Source organism: Momordica charantia (genome assembly GCF_013281855.1).
Source record: "Momordica charantia cultivar OHB3-1 chromosome 8 unlocalized genomic scaffold, Mcharantia_2.0 BLBB01000008.1, whole genome shotgun sequence".
Taxonomy (NCBI): Eukaryota; Viridiplantae; Streptophyta; class Magnoliopsida; order Cucurbitales; family Cucurbitaceae; genus Momordica; species Momordica charantia.
The window spans coordinates 6,695,036-6,715,327 of NW_028275166.1; the positions used below are offsets into that span (position 1 = coordinate 6,695,036).

A 20,292-nucleotide genomic window follows, 5' to 3' on the forward strand; every position below is an offset into this window, starting at 1 on the left:
TTTAAATCATTGATATATTTACATAAATAATATATAACTAATGTATATCCCAAATATAGTAAAATATTGAATATTTAACTAAAATTTTTAAGGAAGTCCAAATTAAAATTTAAGTCAAATGTATAACACATTATTAAAAGAAAAAATAATGACATTTTTTAAAATACATATTAATATATATTTTTTAGCACAACTACATATTATATTACATAGAAAATTTCTCTAAATTATTTAATAATATTAGACATCTCATCTTTTAATTCATTTTAATTCCATATCATAACACTTTGACTTTCTTCATTACACATATTCAATTGAAGTTTTGAAATAAAGATTTAACCAAATTAGTTTTCAAAGAACAAATCTTTATAATTGAACCTATACAATTAAGAAAATAAAGAGAAACTTTTGTGGATGCAGTATTTTGATTGATCAGGATGCAAGATCCGAAGTTTTTGACGAATACCTGCACACTAGATTTGTGTACTGGTGTAGTTCTAAGTTCAACTCACTTCGATATGTAAATAATACAAAGAGTTTAGTTGAGACTAGTAAAAAGTAGAATGGTGAACAACGTACATCTCACCTAAGATCTCCCTTCAAGTTGGCTCGGATGGACTAGCTCGATTGGATCAAGTCTAGTTTGATAGAGTGATCCGAATTGTTCAATCTATATCATTCTTTTAGCCTCGCTCCAATTGGATTTAATAGATTAATTTTATTCCTATAACGATTTTGTTGTACACATTTTCTTAGGAATAAAAAAAGCAGACAGAAAGAAAAAAACAAGAGGAATTAAAACATATAAAATGTCAAAATCCACAATTGCCCTTCTTTAACTTCCATTTTTCTTATTAAAAGAAAAAAGAAAAAAGAAAAAAATCTGAATGTCGGCCACAAAGTATTTATCTCTCCATGAAGTGAAGGAAGGCGTGGATTAAGCCCACTTCATGAATCTCTCTGTCTCCTTTTGTCCTTATTCTAATATTTTAAAATCACATTTAATTCTTTTAATTATATTAATCAACACTTAAAATGTTTTTTTAACAAAAAAAATATAATTATAAAACCTGCAAAAAGTGCATAATATTTAAGTGAGATGTCCAATAGAAAAATGACAGGAAAGAAAAATCGATAAAAAGATTTGATTTCATATCATATCAAATAACATTATATGTCGTATATTGAATAAATTAAAAGAAAAAAATTAACACATAAATCCACGAAATTAATCAATACTTTTGCATGACCATAAAAACGAACACCCGTGGAAATAACTTGGTCGAGTATAAAAAATATACTAATACTACAAATTTTCGAGGAATGGTAACTCAGCAAACAAAGGATATTGATTCAATGTTTATTTAAATTCGTTGTTCAATTAATAAAATCTATAAATCATTGATATTCAATTTTGTTTGAACACAAAATATCCATCCGAACGATTGAATGAGTCTCTTTGTAATTGAGGAAATTTGCAAGAAAGAGCCATTCGTACCTCTGAATAGGTTTTATCATTTTGACATATAGGCGATTATGATTTAGAGAAAGTCATAAGCCCTTCGTCATTTTCTCTCCGAATTTTGGGATTCCCTGGAGATTATGTTAGCATTTTCTCTTATGATCATGACAAAATGGATTGAGACGTGTAGCAATGGATCAGAGATCGATGTCCTAGTTGTATTTGAGTTCGGCACTCCAACCGCGATGAATAGTACCCTATATGGAGTACTTTCTGGCCCAATGGCGCGACACCAGGTGGCCACACATTTCGCCCCTCCCACAACAAATTTTTTTTTACAAAAATATATACATACTTAAAAAAATTTCATTTCTTCCAAATAGATAATAAAAAATAAACTTATATTACAAAAATAACTTGTAAAAAATTATGTTTCATTATTTTATTTTCAAAAAAATTATTTTCGTCCATGGTGACAAATACATCATTTCACGATAACAAAGATAAAGCATGAAGCCACTAATTTGGATTATGACATCAATTAATAATTAGCTCCACTTTTCTTGTATAATGACTTCCAATTAAAAATAAAACACAAACAAAAAATAAGTTTGATTGGGAGAGATTGCCATTTAGCTTTCCATTCTTTTAGGTTACCATCTCTATCTATCAAGGATATTCGAAATTCAAAATTAGTCAACTCTTGAAAATACTAGTTTAAAAAAACTTGTATTTGTTTTAAAAATTTAAATATGTTGGTAAAAAAATATGACAAAATAGCACAAAAATTCTTATTTTGAAGAAGTAAAGTTAAACTTTAAAAACAGAAAATTAAAAATAAAATTATTATAAAAAAGAAACCTTAATTAGCCCCCTCCAAAAAAATATTTTAATTCTTAGTAATATTGTACCTACCAAAGAGTAGAATTTTAAAAATGTAACCAAATAGTTCCTTTTTTTTTTTCCTTAATTATTTGCTCAAACATACTTTTACCATATTCTTCTAAAAACAATTTCCAAACAAACTTTGAATAATTTATTTAAAAGTTAAATCTTCATACCAATCAATTCATCAAAATATCTGAACGAAAAAAGTCACATAAAATATCTAAGTTAGACAGTAAATCCACAAAATGACACAGTAAAAAAAGGCACCCAAAACTTTTTACTTCAGAAGCTTGATAATTTAAATGGATATATTTGTTTGGTGGGATGGAAGAGATATTTATCTTTTGAAGAAAGTAAATAAATAAAACTGTTAAATTGTGGAGTACACAAGGATTAACCCACTTTGTAAAAATTCTATTGCAACATTTTTTTCTCTCTTTTAACTTTTGCTTTTTGTTGGGCTCTTTCCAACCAAAATATAGTTCATAATTTGGAAGTGATAATCTTGCTCTAAGTAAAAGTGATTTGGATTTATGTTTAGGGAAAAGGTTTGGATTTTTTTTCCCTTCACATTAGATATTTATATTTCATTGAAATTTTTTTTAGACCACAGATTTAATTCAATATTATTTAATCTTTTAAATTTTTTATTTTATTTTAAAATATATTTGAAAGGTTTAATTTCTCTGACAAAAATACTATTTAATTTCTCAATGACTTCTTTCACTGTAATTTATGTTACGCTTCTCTCTTTACACTGTCATCTAACATCTATTCCATACACGTTGACAACTTTCGTCCCTCGTTAACTTCTCATTCTTCTATCTTTTTCTCACTAATTTCTCTTCTACGAATATACTTTTAATTTTCTCACCAACATCTCTATACATGTAATGCTAGTTTCTAACATGGATGACGAGTCCTAAAAACTTAGTTGTCATGTAGATAAAATCTTCAAATACCGAATAAAAATGACAAGTCGTGATATAATGTGTACAATGTAATCCGTATTTGTTGTCGTACACATGTATATTTTGATTGTTGTTTTTTAAAGGTAGGAAGCAATGAACAAAGGGCCTATAATATGATAGAATTGGTGGGATTTCTTCGACCTGACCATCACTAAGAAAACCAAAAGGATATTGAAAGTGAAATGGACATTAGAGTACTTGCTTCCAATCATGAACCCTAAACACTAACAAAATAGTTGAAGTAGCTAGTTTTGAATATATATATATATATATATATTAATTTTTTAGATAATTCTCAATTTGGTCTTTTAACTTGTAGGGTCAGGCGGTTGCCCCATGAAATTAATTTAGGTGCAGGCAAGCTATCTGCACACTCACGGATATAAAAAAAAATGTTAAGAATCCCATATTTGAAAAGATAAGAGACTTTACAAAAAAATTTATGATATAATAAGTATAAACTACCATTCTTATTGTCAATTGATTTTGGAGGTGAAATCCTGTAAATATTGATACATATATATCAAATAGTATTCGAGCGACGACATATCTACATGTCTAAATATGTCAATATAATAGTAACATAATAATACCTTTTTTAGTACGTAACATAATAATACATTAATTTTTGTTTAGAAATTTTAACATTTATTTAACAAAATGATATAATTGAGAAGTTTTAATACATTAAAAGGTAAATTTGAGAATTTCAAATGATAATGAACCAAATTGAGTTCAACCTAAAAGAAAATAATGCACGTCAATCAATCAATATTCAATACCACTATCTCAACTAATTTTCATATCAATCATCAATTATATAAATCAAGAAACTAAAAACCCCCAAATTGATTTAATCCTTATTAATTTCAAAATTAAAACACCATGTTTGGAAATTACATTCATAAATCATATATTGTATCCAAATATGTCTTTAAAGAAAAATAAAGCCTAATAATTAGTTCAAGATAAAAAAAGTCTGGTACTGACGGAGATATCACTACTCCTAACCCTATTTAGTAACATTCCTATTTCCAAAAACGTTATCAAACAATCTCTCTCCTTACGGACTGATCACGATCTTTCTCCACTTCTAATCGATACAAGACTTTAGTACTTACACGATGCGGTAGGAGAAGGGAGGGGGCAATGTAAGGGGTTTGGTTTTTAGTGGTTTCATATCATGGTGTTTCCATAATGGAAAAAGGCCATGGCCACGCCCAACAACTGTGGTGGCGTTAATGCCCTAATCCTAATTTTCTCAGTTATCAGTCGCTTCAATCCTGGCCGGGCCACCCCTCGCGCGCCCAGGCGCTCTATGGGGCCGCCGGCCCCCTCCCTAATAGTGCCCATGCCCCTCACTTCCCCCACCAATTTCAAATGTACCTCGTAAACTTTCCACCAAGATTTTTTTCCTCTCTCTCTTTGATATTTTTTTCATTTTTTTTTCCTAATTTAGAAAATTTTGAACCACTACTTTTATGTTGGAAAGGAGAGTGTGGTGGGTAAAATTAGTGGAGCTTTGGGAGTCTTTATAATTAGTTTTGACTCGATTTGAGATGGCTAAAATTTTTTATGGTGTGGGAAGCTTCAACTTAAATTTAAGACATGATCAAGCAATTGATGTTAGTGGGGTACTACTTAGTCGTGCATAAGAGATGACGTTGCTAAGTATGTGAAGACGTGCTTCTTGTTTCATCAAAATAAAGTCGAGTGAGACAGACTCCTGAAGCTTCTTGAAGTTGTAGCATGTACCACAAAGACCATGGGAGAGTGTCTCTATAGATTATTTTACGGATTTGCAAAAAGGGAATACAGATGTTGATCGTGGTAGACCGACACAGAAACAAAGATGCAAATATATGCTTTTTTTTTTTTCTTATTTGTGTGTGGATAATAATATAGCATTACAATTGTAGTTACTAGCCAGGAGTGATGATTTAGACTATAAATTTATAGAAGATATTATTATACTTTAATTATTGAGTCGTGCTTTGGCTATATTAACTTGACATGTTGTAAAAATTGGATGAATGAAATCTTGATTTTTAATTGGGGAAAACCATTTTTTAAAGTTATCTAGTTCATCAATAATTTAATTGTTAAGGTACACTGTAACCAAATGCAAAACAAAATTACATATGATTTTCTTCGAGGATAGCACTTTTTCATTTAAGTATTACTTGCTTATACATCCTTTTAAGTATGATTAATAATTTAAAAAAAAGATAAATTTATAATTAGATCTCTATTATTTGTATGAACTCATACAAAATTATTATTTGTATCATTTATATAATTTTTCTATGGGTAGTTTATTTCAAATTAGGTAAAAAAGTAATTTTCTATTTTGAAAAACCCATTTATATAAGAAAATAGTTCTTCAATAAAAAATAGATTAATTTCCATATAGTTTTCTCTAACACATATCTTCTCCCAAAAAAGGAATTATATATACACTATTTCGCATCCAATACCAATACTATATATTTAATAAAGAACAAACAAATTTTGGGTCTCTTTATAATTTTTTCTTACGACTTATTAATCAGAAATAGGTGCTTTAAACTAGTTGAACGTAACTATGCTCAAGTTGACAAAATAAAAAATTGTTAGTTGACAATATAATATCAAGAAGTTAAGCAAGTACTATTGAAGGATCGTGTGTGACGCTTCCTATCGTATCCTTTCCCGAGAACCAATGAGCATTCGACACGGTGGCGAAAGTGGGGCCTTATAATCTTCCAAACCACCCGATAATTGGAGATGAAATTGAGTCGAATCATGAGCTCCAATCCCATTCCTGATTCAAGCATGTCTTCCATGCTCCTCCCCGCACCATACATTGCCCTATTGCTTGTGCCAACGCTTAACTGGAACGTCGTCGTTCCACTCTCTGCATACAATCTTGCACCCTATTTCAAAACCCCCCACACGATCAATTCTAAAGTCAAAACCTCTCTATCGTAACTGAAGTTGATGGACTTATCCCTAATAAGAGGAGGGGGAAAATCATCCAGTAGGGCTTGAACCGAGGAGGGATATCCCCATTCGGTCACCAGCCTACTAAGCCACCATCCGCCAGTGATACCGCGTGGCTGCTTTGTTAACACATTAAGCAAAAGGAACAAAGAGAATGAATAGTGTAGGAATGAGAGGGCTTACTTGAGAAGTTGCAATGGGGAGAGGCCCAAATGAGATGTGAAGAGATGGAGGAAGAATGTGAAGGCCAAAGAGCTTAGAATTATTGTCCACAGTTACATCCATTGTGAAATTGCATGTTAGAATCTTAGTTCCAACTCCTGTTTTGTCCACTCCTTCCCCCAGCATAAACTCTTCCACTCCTCCCATCTGAAAATATATGCATTATTCTCGTGTATGTTTCAATTTTGCTCTTAAACTATATGTAATATTTTAATTTTGCCTTAGAAAAAAACAGGACTATTTAGCTCAAAACCCCCTTTATTTTTTTAAGTACTTGAGTTTTTGGTAAGAGCGGACCTATAATTTTTTTGGGTGGGATAAAATTTTGTGTATGTATATGTATAGCTTTTTAATATTCTAAAAATTCACGACAAAACTAAAAAATATTATAAGTATTATATATATTTTTTGAATGACGAGAAACTAAGAAGGCATACATCACCCTCTTTTCTTTCTTAGTTGCACCTTTGTTTTAGGGAAATTATTAAAAAGTAATTTTTTCTTTTTGAGTACAAAGTGTGTGGAAGATTTAAATTTATAACCTTTCTGACCAGGTGTCTCGCTATTAAAAATTATGATATATTTGGAAATTATTGAAAGTTTTAAGGGATTTTTTTTTTAAATTTTGGTTATAGTCTTGTAGTTTAGGACCAAAAATCATAATTTAATATAATCTTTTAACATAAAACTATTTGAAATAGATGTTTACTATTCTTGTATTTTTTTTTAATTCATCTTTGTTATTATTTGTTAAAGAATATAATACATCTAAATCATTTGATAAACCATTTAACATTAATTTTTTGTTAAGCTCAGAGCATAATCCAAATTTTAAAATTGTAAATTGGCATTGTTTTAAATTTAAAAACTAAATGGAACTCAAAGTTCTCAAACTAAATTGTAATTTAAACAAAGAAGAGAAATAAAATATAAATTTAAAATAGTATTTTATAATTAAAAACAAATTAGCAAAATCATTTACAACATGCAATAAGCTCATTCTCCGCCTCTCATAAGAGAAAATTATTAAAATAGTACAAAAAAGAAAAATTTATATATAGAACATTAGATTTAAAATTTTACAAAAATAACATAAATTATAAATTTATACCATCACATGAGAATAACTAAAACTCAAATTTTTGACATTTTTAGAAAAATACAAAAAGTAGTAATATTTTTATAAATACATATTTATTTTATGTGATTTAGTATAATTTCTCTAATAAAAAACAGAGAATTACTAAAATAACACAAAGGATTATGTATTTTTATATATTGGTACCTTTTCAACAAAAAAAGTGTCACTTATTTTCTAATCTTTATTTATAATTATATATACATTAAATTAAGTTGTTTCGACTAGCTTATAAATTTGATTTCAAATTAAATATATTTAATATAAGTAAAAAAAAACATATGTAAAACCGAGATAAATAGAGATTGTGATGTGTGAAGATAAAAAATGTAAGATGAGATCAAAGAAGTACAGAAAAAAAATAATAAATATATTACCTATGATCTATACCATTTTAGTGGTATAGTTCAACTAAGTATATTGGACCAAAAAATTGGAGGTTCAAATTTACACTCCTATTGAATTTTTTTTCTTTTAAAAAAGAAATCCTCCTCTTCATTTATTCAAATGATATCAATTTTCTAATGTATCCATTTCCAAAAATCTTACCTTAATTTTTTCGGTAAGATCGAGTTTTCAAGAAAAGTTAAACACATCGTATAAAATATATTCTTTTCGTGAGTACATGTGTATACCTAACTTTAGCTCTTATAGAATTTTATTTGAAACTATTTATCTTATATTTTCATAAATTTAATGAAACAATAAAATTTAGTTAAGATTCTAATCATAGTAAAACAACATCTACATGAAATTGAGCTAAATAAATGACAGAGATGAATCTCTTATAGTAATAACATAGTCTAACATTGGTCCGATTTTGTACCCACTACGTATATATTAAAATTTAAAAAAAAATGAATTTTGGAAAAAGGAAAAAATTACCTTAACAGAAATGTTGGGCGAGGGAGGCATAGTGACAATATAGAACACAAGCAAAGCAATTCCCATGCTGAAAATTGCCCTCCAACTTAGCTGCAATAAAATCCATGCATTTGAATCTGAATTCCTATACGTAAAATATGTCTTCCAACAACCTCTCCTCTTCTTCCCATAATACCCTTCCTCGTCTCCGGCCCCGTCCTCCTCCCGCTCCTCGTCCCCCTCACGGCCGTTGCCACGACCGACGATCAGGCGGGCCTCGCCATTGTCGGTCCCGGCCCCGTGGTTGGACTCGCGAGATGAGGAGTAGCGGGAGAGGGTGACTCGAGAGGCCTCCTGGGTCGCGTTGTGGTGGTGGTGGTGGCCGGTGGGAAAGGTGTCGGAGCGGAGAGGGGAGTGGCAGGCTGACGACTCGGCCGCGTTTCGGATGTCGGAGCTGTTGGCGTGGGAGACGGTGGAGGGGCTTTGGACGTAATAAGCACATGGATATGAGTGGAAGAGAACGGCTTCTTGATCTTCGCCGGCGGCCTCCATCGGCGGCGGAGAGAGAGGCGGAGAGATGATTAATCTGACATGGGAAAGAGCATATAATGGGACGGTTTATAAAGTTTTCAAAAAAGAGAGATGAAAAAAAAAACTTTTTAGGAGGATATTGAATTGAACCATCTGAAAAGTAATAGATTTTTTAATTAATACACGATGAGAAAAAGAACTGTGTATTAATTCTATAATATAAGATAGATCTATAGATGCCTCCACATGTTTTATGACAAATCTTAGCCTTTATTGAAAAATGAAGAATTTTAAAAATCAAATTGAAAATGTTGTTGTTTGTTTCACTAATGCTACATTCTTTTACCTTTTCAATCTCGGTATCAAGAAAGTTCAAAAAAGATTTATAATTAAAAATTCGAAAAATGATTTAAAATTTTTTATCTTATTTGATACGAGAATGATTTGAAATGAATATAAATAATTTTTTTTGTTGGGATGTTTGTTGAGAATGGAAGGAAAATAAAATAAAAAATTTTACTAGTTTAGACATTCAATCTAAATTTATTAATTAGAAGTTAAAATGTGACAAGGTTAAATAAGTAATTTAATTTGGAATCGTGTGAAATTTGGTAAAGTCGAATCATTTTAATTTGTCCTATTTTATATTTATTTTCATATTCATAGTTAAGTTAACTAATATTATTGTTATCTTATATATATATGATTTCCATTCTCTAGTTAGGACAAGAAGTTTTAATAATATTCAATTATTTATATAGCTAAGGATTACTCAAAAGATCTTTTACATAAACTTTGGTGTTTTATTTATTATTATAATTTTCTATTTTTACTTATTTTTCTGTTATTTAATTATGATTAATATATAACCATTATGTCTAAAATTGTGACCCTTCAAATCTATCTAACAAATTTTATAAATTCCCCTTTCACATCAAAAGGAAAAGAGGGAAAAAACATCCAAATTCAAATATTTACGGTCAAAAACAAAGTTTGAAATATTACTGACGTCGATAGAAATGTCAAAAATGTTAAAAATATTGATAAACTGTTAATGTCTATGAATATTTTAAAAAATAAATTAACAAATACATAGTTAAAAATTAGTAGTATATTATATTCATTATTGATTTTTTAAAATATTTTATTGATTTTTTCTTTTGTAACATTATAGAAATATCAGCCTACTTCTTATATTTGATGTCGAACTTACGAATATATATGAAAATATTGACATGTGGAGAAGAAAATTTAATACTATAATGGAAAAAGTGAAAAATCAAAATGATGAATTAAACAAGTGCAAAACAAAAGAAAGCTTTTTTAAAAGGGATAATAATTTTGGGATCCCAAAGTTTTACTTTACACCGAAAATGGCACCATCTTGATCAGGAATGATAACAAAACTAAGCATGCCTTCATTAATTCTAAAAATATTTATATAAATAATATGCCATTTTAACAATCCATCTAAATACATTAGCATCATCATATTCCTAATTAATTATTACAAATCCAAATTAAAAAAAAAAGTAGAGAGAGAAAGAGGGAGCAATATTTCTTGCTTTTTAAGCCATAGATGAGAAAGAGGGAGAGAAGGGCATATAGGTAATAATCATAAGGGTAAGAGTTAGAGAGAGAGAGGAGGAATAAAATGATTGTAGGCTTTAATTTGCTTTTACATCAAGACATTATGATATGCACTACACTCACACTAGAAATCATTTCATCCTCTAAATATATAGCTTTAATAACTACACCTCTCATTTACTCTTCCCTACATAATATATACCCCTTTTCTGATTCTGCTGTTGAATCTCTACCATCGGAGTTCATTGCTTGAATCGAGCAACACAGTGACTAGCGTAGGACTCAACACAATACCTCATGGTAGATGATACCAAAGTGTCCCATGTTTTTCACCACTATACCCTCTCCAAAGGACTCTCTGTGTGTGTGTATATATCTATGGCTCCCTACATACATATATATATATATATACAAACTTTCGAACCTATGATTTTTAAGGAATGTTATATTAGAGCTTTTAATTTTCGTAATATGAAGTGCTTAAAAGTTTATACTTCAAAAGATTTTATCTATAAATCTTTGCAGAAGACTTCTCTAAAAAAACTTAAAACTTCGGGAAATATAATCCTATTCTTTCATAATGGAGCGTGAGGTACCTACCACTTAATCTTTGTTTAATGAATTTTTCAGAAAAAAAAAACAAAAGAAGAAAGAAGAAATAACTAATGCTTTAATGGCATGATGTGGTTGGCCAGATTTAGGTGTATATAGATTTCTTCCGTATATTACTGACATGAGTATTTGTAGTTTAATCTATTAAGACATTACTTAATTTCTTGAAAGCTAGAGATTTAAGTCTCCATGAATCAAGGGCTCAGATAACTTTGTTGGGGTGAGTTGCAATAACTTGAATAAATTAACTTATTTTTATATTATTAATGGAAGGCTATTTTACTATGAACTTTACGATGATCAATTTTTCTTAAGACTCCAAGATGATGAGTATACTCTATTGTCCATTGTCCATGATTCGAATCAACACTCAGAGAAAATTTTCTAGTAAGACAGTCTTATAATATAGGATGATAGAGATTGCGTGTGCCATTCTTACAATTTTAGTATGTTGAAAATCATACGAGAAGCTTTCATTCATGTAAAATCAAAGGACATGCCTAATACAAATCGGAGTATTATAACACACTCTACAAATAAATCAAGTCTCATATAGTCATCTTAATGATATATTTACATTTTTTGTAATGGTCCTTAAAAAGTAATGAAAAATATAAACAATTACACATTGTATAAAGATACATGTACTCATACATTTGCATATGAATAATTTAGATCATAAGATTATTATGTAACAATTAAAAAGTAGATCACATCAAATAGTGTCACAAAAATAAGATCTGCAACCTTATCGTATAGTGTAGATTATTTTTAATTTTTGTAAACAGAAAACAATAGATTTTTTTTATTCTAAGCAGAAAATAAAAATTAAATAATATATTTTAAATTAAATATATCTAATATTTAATGTTTAGCCTTCACCATCAAACAGTCGCTTTGGCCGAGTGGTTAAGGCGTGTGCCTGCTAAGTACATGGGGTCTCCCCGCGAGAGTTCGAATCTCTCAGGCGACGCTATTTTAAGTTCTGTTTTAAATAACTGCATATTTAAATATAAAAATAAATAATGTAAATGCCCAGGTTTGAAATAAAACCTTTCAAATCTGCCACACTCTAAAAATGACTTTTTTTTTCCTTTCTTAAATAACTGAACTATTTAAATATAAAAATAAATAAGGTAAATTCCCAGGTTTGAAATAAAAATTTTCAAATATGCCACACTTTGAAGCAGCTTTTCTAAAGAGTCAAAACAGTCAAACTTAATCTCTATTAATTATTTTATTGTTGGGAAAATAAAACACAAAAACTTTAACGTAATAGCTGGATTTCTCATATATCGTTTCAAGATAATTAAATCCGAAGAATCGGTTGATCTTTCCGGTCTAGATAGATCACGAATTGACTTTTAATTTCCTAAAAAAAATCTCTTCGTAAACCAGAAGAGTAAAGCTCTCCCCAACCTCTCTCAAGGGATGAGAACTTAAAAAACGTAATGCACTATCTGATGTTGGGACCATAACCATTTTGTAATCGATCAAAAACTATTGACCAGCTGTAATATTTGATTAGTTCTAATTCAGCCCTTCATTAAATTAGAAATTAACCCATGGTGATCAATTTATAATACTCCTACCAAACTTAATAGATAATTAGATCATTTTGCTTGATTTAATTAAGTCACAAAAATACATTAAATAATTACATGTGTGATCCAATATTATTGAAAATTCCAACATTTAGCAGTCATATATTATACATGGATATCTAAAAGATTTAGACACTATTTTGATCTTTTCTACTTAGGACTTTGATATATTTTGGTCACTAAACTTTCAAAATGTATATTTTGATCTTTGTATTTTCAATTTTTATTCATTTTAGTCAACTTTCAAAATGTCAATCTTAGTATACTTTTAAAAAGTGTCCATTTGAGTCCCTTTATTTTCTTTTCCTTTTTGTCTCATTTCTTTCCATCATAATTTTAGCATGGTACTTTATTCACTAAATTTCTTAAAATTTATCTATAAATTTGTGTTAAAGGATTTCCATTATGTATAAATTTTGTAGTTAAAATTTTACAATTAGAGACCATATTTATTATTTTTTCTAAAGTATAAGGATCAAAACAAACTTTTTGAAAAAATAAAGATTAAAATAAACAAAAAGTTGAAAATACAGTAATCAAACTAAACATTTTAAAATAGGGGACTAAAATAAATCAAAGACAAAAGTATGAAATCTAGTGTTCGAACCTATTAAAAACAAACTTAGATTAACTAGTTAAAGGATTAATTATTTTCATCCTAGAGTTGAAATTATTTGTAATGTATATATACTATAAACAAAAATTAAAACTTAAAGCTTTCTTTTTTTTTTTTTACCAAAATACTTGAAGCATAAGAACTATGCTTAAGTTGACACTAAATAATAACATTTACTAGCCGATATCGTTACAAGTTATTATATCAATCTGAGTAAAATTTCACAAATAATCGTCTATTTCACTAGAATCTAATCGTTTAAGCTGTCGTCCCCATTTCATTTAACCTAAATACTAATTTTCTTTACTTTGCTAGTACCTCACATAAGTTCCAATAAGTTATATAACATGAGGTCACTTTTCCAAGATACTAAAATTGCAATTAAAACATAAATCAAGTCATATATTCTCAGCCAAAAGGTTTGAAATTCTAATTCTCACCCTACGTGTTGTTGATCTAAAAAAAGTTTAAATACTATTCTTGCGACTTTTGTTCATTTTAGTCCATGCACTTTCAAATATTCATTTTGGTCATGTCCTTTCGAAATATTCATTTGTGTACTTCTAAAAAGTGGCATTTAGTCTCTTCAATTTCATTTTTATCTTATCTCTTTCTATCACAATTCTAATTTGACACTTCACTCGTTAAATTTCTTGAAATGTAGTTATAAATATCTTATAAAGGTTGCGTATAAAATTTGTGTTAGGAATTTTACAAATAGGAGCCAAAATTGTCACTTTTTAAAAATAAGGGACCAAAACGAACATTTTGAGAGTATAGAGACTAAATGAACAAAAGTTAAAAGTATCCTAATCAAAATAGACGTTTTGAAAGTAAAAAACTGAAATGAACCAAAGAAAAAAGTACCCAGACAAAAATAGTATTTAAATCTAAAAAAAGAGAGAGATTGCTGGTGTAAATATTATCCCTAATTTATATTTGCATTTGTACACATAAATGATAAAACAACAAATATGATCCAATCCTTGCTTATTATTGTGCTGATCCTTGTGCTAAAATGGTGGTGCTCAACAAAAGACCATGTTTTTGAAGGTACACAAACTTAACAAAATCTCTCAAAGTTGGGATTTTGTAGAACAAAAACACACTGTACTTTCTCACTCTACCTCCTCTCTCTAACTTTCCTTCTCAAGTTGGGAATCAACTTCTTGACCCTCCAAAGATACAAAGACCAAAAACCAAAAGAAATCTCTTTCATTTCCACTTCATGGCTTCAAAACCATGGCCAACCAAAACTAATTTTCTTATTCAATATTTTTATTTTTGTGGGGTTTTATTGAGAGATAAGAAATCACATGAGGGGAGGAAGAATATATATATATATATATATATATATTTGAGGGTTGGTCTCCCAAAAATTCCCTAAATAAATGGCTTTGAAAGGGGAAAAAAAACTCTTTTTTTGGTGGGTTTTGCTGAGAAGAGAAGAAATGAAGGACAAAGAATATATATGTATAAGTGGGGTTTTGTTGCTTTTTCAAAAAAATTTCTAAATAAATGAAAAGATTATGGGATTTTAGAGAGAGGGTAAAGTTGTAAAATCAAAGGAAATTAGGAAATGAGGGTATGTCTTGCATGAAACTCTCCAAATCCCATTCATTACCCATCTTCAAGCTTTCTTGTAATTGTCCATGGCTTCCCATGTCTCCAAAAATCTCCTCCACATTCAAATTTTGCTCATTTGTTCCCAAATATTGATCAAAATTGCCTCTACTATTCATTAATGGACAGTTCATCTCTTCATGTGGAAGACATGCCACATCCCTTTCCATTTCCATTGATCTTTGAGCCTCCAAACTTCCATAGCTGAATCTCTCTTCCATCCTCATTTCCATTCCCATTCCGACTTCTGCCAAGCGCCCTCCCGGTGCCTGTAGAAAGCCGTTGGCAGCCCCGGCCAATTCGAAGTTGTTGTCTAGGAAAGGCATGGTTGGAGCATCGAAGGAGTTGTGTCCTGTGATGGACACTGGAAGTTGGGAAGATGACGAGGAGGTGGATGATGAATCCATGCTCATGTTCATGCTCACGATGTCGTGTTCTTGCATCGACATTAAACCTCCAAACATCATGTCCAATCTTGGATCCGATGATTCATGGCTGTTGAAGGGTGAGGAAGAAATGTTGTTTTTTAACCTTTTCTTCAATGTAGAGTTCCAAAAATTCTTTATTTCGTTGTCCGTTCGTCCAGGCAAGCGTGATGCAATTTGAGACCACCTATTTGATTTTTTTTCAGAAAAACAGATCGGTTAGTCTCGAGATCGAAAGAAATAATAGATTCAAATGTTGTTATAAACAAATGTATAGACTTGGTGCAAATAACTTCATTTGAAGAACAACGATGCCCTAAAACATGTCAGTAATTTAAAAATATATATATATATCCTTCATCGTAACATCATTTGAATAAACGATTGTATTATATGCAACGTTGTACTCATTATCCACATGTTTAAAACATGGCAAACGTTTACACAATATGTTTATTGTAAAATTCTTAAAAATCCATGTATTTTCTACACGACGTACGAAATTTATATTCTCCAAATATGTAAACTAAATACAACGCGTATCCTTTCACATTATCGATCCCTTTTCCAAATGAAGCTATGACTAGTGACATTTTTAATACAACCAATAAACTTTAAAAGCATTATGAGTATTCCTTATCATTGTCTTTTGTTGTTTTCCCCAAAAACCCATTTGAAACTCTCAATTGGGTTTCAAGAAAAATGTGTCCAGAGAGAGTCTGGTTTCGTGTGAAGTGAAGAGAGATAATGGATCTCCAGTAACGAGTCTGGAACCGTAATTCAATTGATTAAAGTATTAGTAAAAACTAAAAAGTAACGTGTGAGAACAAGCGGACCTGTTGCCAATAAGGGAATGCAAGTGGACAATGAGCTCTTCTTCTTGAGGAGAGAAAGCTCCACGTTTAAGGTCAGGCCTGAGATAATTAATCCAACGAAGACGACAACTCTTTCCACATCTCTGAAGACCAGCATTCCTTGCAATGTCACTCCAGCATCCCTGCCCATTGCTCACCATATACCTCATCAGCTTCTCGTCCTCCTCCGGCGACCACAGGCCCTTCCGGTACTTGTTCTTCTCCGCGCTCTCTTTCCCGAGAACCGCCTCCGGCTTCCTCATTTTCCTCTCTCGCCCACTCCTGAATTTTTCCAACTGGGTCTGGTCACACTGCATGGAGCAAGCCAAAGATATATAGGTGAATTATATATACATATATATATTGTGTAGAGAGAGAGAGAGAGAGAGAGAGAGAGAGAGAAGGCTTCATGGCGTGGTAAGGGTGATGATGATGGAGATGGTTGGGGGATGGCTTGCTTGAAGAATATAGGTTTGAATTGGGAATATGTGTTAAGAGAGAGAGAGAGAAGAAGATTGTGTTGGTTGGTTGCTAGGTGGAGTGGAAAACGGATTGGAGGGGGACCTCCATTTGTGTATGTGTCTCTTTGAGGATAGAGAGAGAGAGGGAAGGAAGGGATGGTTGGTCTTCTTGTCTTTGACTCAATTCTTGTCTTTTTTTTGCATTTTTCTTCACTCACAAGGTAATCATTGTCTCTGTATATCAAAGAACTACAGTTTTGCTTCCACTTCACATAATAATCCTTCTCTCTCTCTCTCTCTCTCTCTCTCTCTCTCTCTCTCTCTCTCTCTCTCTCTCTAGAGACACGTGACTAAGAAGAATAAACCTAGAGAGAGAGAGTACATGAATGTACTTTGGTACTTTGGGATGGGTTTTTTTAGTGTTCCACCATTTGATAAATGTTTTCTGTATTCTTTTCTATTCATCCCTTCAATGGGAGATCATCCAATTATTTTTAATTCCTTGCATGAGATCTCCTTCATTTGAGGCCAAACATATTCCTATCACCAAAACAGATGCACAAATTCAACAAACAACATCCGCAAACAACGTAAGACAGCAAATCCTAGAAACACAAACATGTCTAAATCTTCTCAAGAACATTCCTTTTGATAAGGAGGATAAACGAACATATAATTATGTTGTAATTCAATAAAAACACAATAGATCAATTCATCAGGAATATCAAAGCCAATTCTTTCTTCTTTTTCGACCCTAATTCGTTCAACATCACACACAGAATATACACAAAGCCTCGGGTTCAAGCCCCTCATATGAATTTAATAATTTGAAATCTTTTGTTGTCTTTCAAAACTGACCTTAGGATGGACGAAATCTCCCTGAGATGGTGGGCCATAAAAGCATAAGGCAGGAGTGAGATCTTCATATCAATACCCCGATTTTGTCCCCGGGCCCGAGCCTTGGAGCGGGTGCAAGTGTCCCTGAGTGTAGGGGAGTAAAACTCCAACTCCCGATTATAAAAAAAAATATCAATACTCCAATTTAATCGATAAGAAATATTACTTATAATATTGGTGTCACCTTCCAACATATGGGACTTTATGATTTCTGTATTCTAGAGAAGGAAAAGGAAAAAACCAAAATTGCAATCAAACAGATCTAAAATAATTGTAGTGGGTGCAGCAAAGGGAAATGCAATAATCAAAAACTTAACCCAATAAATATGGTAAAATCAGTTTGAGAGCATTCTTGATATTAAAGTCACATGAACAGATATTGCTTGCTACATCAATCAAGAGAGATAACATGACCCATCTAATAGTTAGCTCCATTAATTGCAACAGTTGCTCAAATTCTTTCATTACCAACAACAATTTCAAGCAATCTAGCTAGCCTAATTGATTGTCTACGTGGTATTAGTGTATTCTTATCCAAAAACATACCCATCATTGCTGTCAATTGCTTGGAATGTGTACAAGAATTATACAAGTATTCCATACGTATTCATCATCCTTCTCTCTATTCATTCTAATATTTTCTTGTTACCCAGATCAAGCACTGGTTTTTCAACTTTGGATCCTTTCCGACAACAGAATTTGTATTTAATATTTGATCGTGCTAAAAAAATTTGGTATCCACTGTTTAAATCAAATAGCAAATGAAAAAGAAACAGATAAGTTTGGTCGTTGAATTTTCAAAGTTGTGCCTAATGGGTCCATGAACTCTAAAGAGTATTTAATATGTCTCTAGATTTTCAAGGTTGTATCTAATAGATCTTCAAACTTTAAAAAATCCCTAGTAGGTCCTTAAACTTTCATTTTATTGGGGGATTTATCAGACACTTATTAAAAGTCAAGAACCTATTAAACGTAAAATGAAAAGTTTAAAGACCTTTTAGGAACTTTTAGAGTTTAATGACTTATTAGACACAATAAAAGTTTACAGACCTATTAGAGCCTATTAAACACAACTCTAAAACTTCATGTAAGGTAAGTTAACCAAACCAAGAAGAAAAAGAAGACACCCATATTCTGTCAAGAAAGTCTTTATTAAGCAATTTCTTAATCTACCTAATCTCTCTCCCTGCATGCTATGTTTGAGAGCGAACATCCATCTATGCACACATAATATCATGGAAAATCCATCACCATTTCCCAGTCATTGTCTCAGAGAAAACAGTTTTAAAGGTCCTTGTCAAATCCTGAAATTGTTAGGGAAAATAAATTATTCTAGTCTGAGCTTCCCCTCTTTTTTTCTTCTTTTTCCTTTTTTTCCTGAAAGAGACTGTAAATAATTTTTCTGAGCAAAAAAGCAAGTGGTAGACTCCAAAGCTACTCAAATGTTCAAAAAAGCATTCTATTCAATTATCTATATACAGCTGTACGAAAAAACCAAGTCATGATTATGATCCTACACAAAGCAACATCCTACTTGGATACAAAGATAAGAAAACCAACCTGTTCCATAATACACCTGGCATTCATCAGAAGCACAATGAGAATTTTAACATCAGATTTTTTTTTTTTTTTTTTTTTTTGTAAACTTGTATTCATATCAAAACAAAAGCCATTCAACCAAAAATCATGATATGAAAAGTTGAAGTAATCAAAGAAACCATCAGAGAAAAGGTGAATGTATTTCCTATCTGTGAATGTATTGAAAGTACCTCTTCTGCATCTGAGACTCCAAGAGATGCTATCATCATAAGGAAAAGCAGATCAATGCTACAAAAGAAGACCAGCTTTTCATCTCCCAGGAATAGCAGGTGGCATTTGGTGAATTCAGAAAGGGCAAGGGAAAATTTTATGGCAAAAACTAACATACTAGAAAATCATTGGACTTCATCTGAATACATAAAAGCCAAGGAAAAATATATGGCAGAAATTAACATACTAGGAAATCATTTCACTCCATCCTAAATGTAAAGCATCGTGATTTTCAAAGTACATAACTATACAGCATCTTTATTCTGAAAACTAAGATGAGAAGTTCATAGTCTTTGAAGAATATGCTTGCATTTACTCAATCACATATCCCCAATACGAAGCTTGTAATAAGAACAAACTTGAGTTTATCGTATCAGGGAAGGATTCAAGTCAGTCAAAAATAGTGGCTTTAACTTGCCATGACACCACATGTAAATACTCACATGGTCGGGCAGACAACTTGTGAAGATTTATATGAAGCCAACTTTTATTGAGAAGAAATGTAAAAGTACAAAGACTAATACAAAAAGAAAAAAAGGAAAGCCCAAAACAAAGGAGCCAGAAGCAAAAAAGCAAAAAGCAAAAAACTACCCAATTACAAAATAAAAGGGCTCCCATTCAAAAAATTTGAGAGAGGAAGAATAATCACAAAAATTTGTAGTAACCGAGATCCAAAGGGAGGCATTGAACCTAAAGCAAGGCCCAAACTTCCTCTAAGGGTTCTCCACATCTCTAAAAACTCT

General features: G+C 31.0%; 2 protein-coding genes and 1 non-coding gene across 3 annotated transcripts; 1 reads left to right on the top strand and 2 right to left on the bottom strand.

The window, feature by feature from the left end:
- Positions 1-5,823: 5,823 nt before the first annotated feature.
- Positions 5,824-9,178, bottom strand: LOC111020336 (delta-latroinsectotoxin-Lt1a protein). Its single transcript, XM_022296982.2, has 3 exons — positions 8,549-9,178; positions 6,487-6,672; positions 5,824-6,236 (listed from the first exon to the last, which is right to left on the bottom strand). The coding sequence occupies exons 1-3, from the start codon at positions 9,077-9,079 to the stop codon at positions 5,952-5,954; spliced, it is 1,002 nt and encodes a 333-aa protein (XP_022152674.1). The 5' UTR covers positions 9,080-9,178; the 3' UTR covers positions 5,824-5,951.
- Positions 9,179-12,151: 2,973 nt separating this feature from the next.
- TRNAS-GCU (transfer RNA serine (anticodon GCU)) lies at positions 12,152-12,233 on the top strand. The gene has a single exon. It is a non-coding gene; the product is annotated as a tRNA-Ser (tRNA).
- Positions 12,234-14,327: 2,094 nt separating this feature from the next.
- LOC111020354 (uncharacterized) lies at positions 14,328-19,972 on the bottom strand. The gene is made up of 3 exons (XM_022297005.2): positions 17,702-19,972; positions 16,365-16,693; positions 14,328-15,715 (listed from the first exon to the last, which is right to left on the bottom strand). Exons 2-3 carry the CDS (start codon positions 16,643-16,645, stop codon positions 15,043-15,045), a joined length of 954 nt encoding a protein of 317 aa, XP_022152697.2. The 5' UTR covers positions 16,646-16,693; positions 17,702-19,972; the 3' UTR covers positions 14,328-15,042.
- Positions 19,973-20,292: the final 320 nt, after the last annotated feature.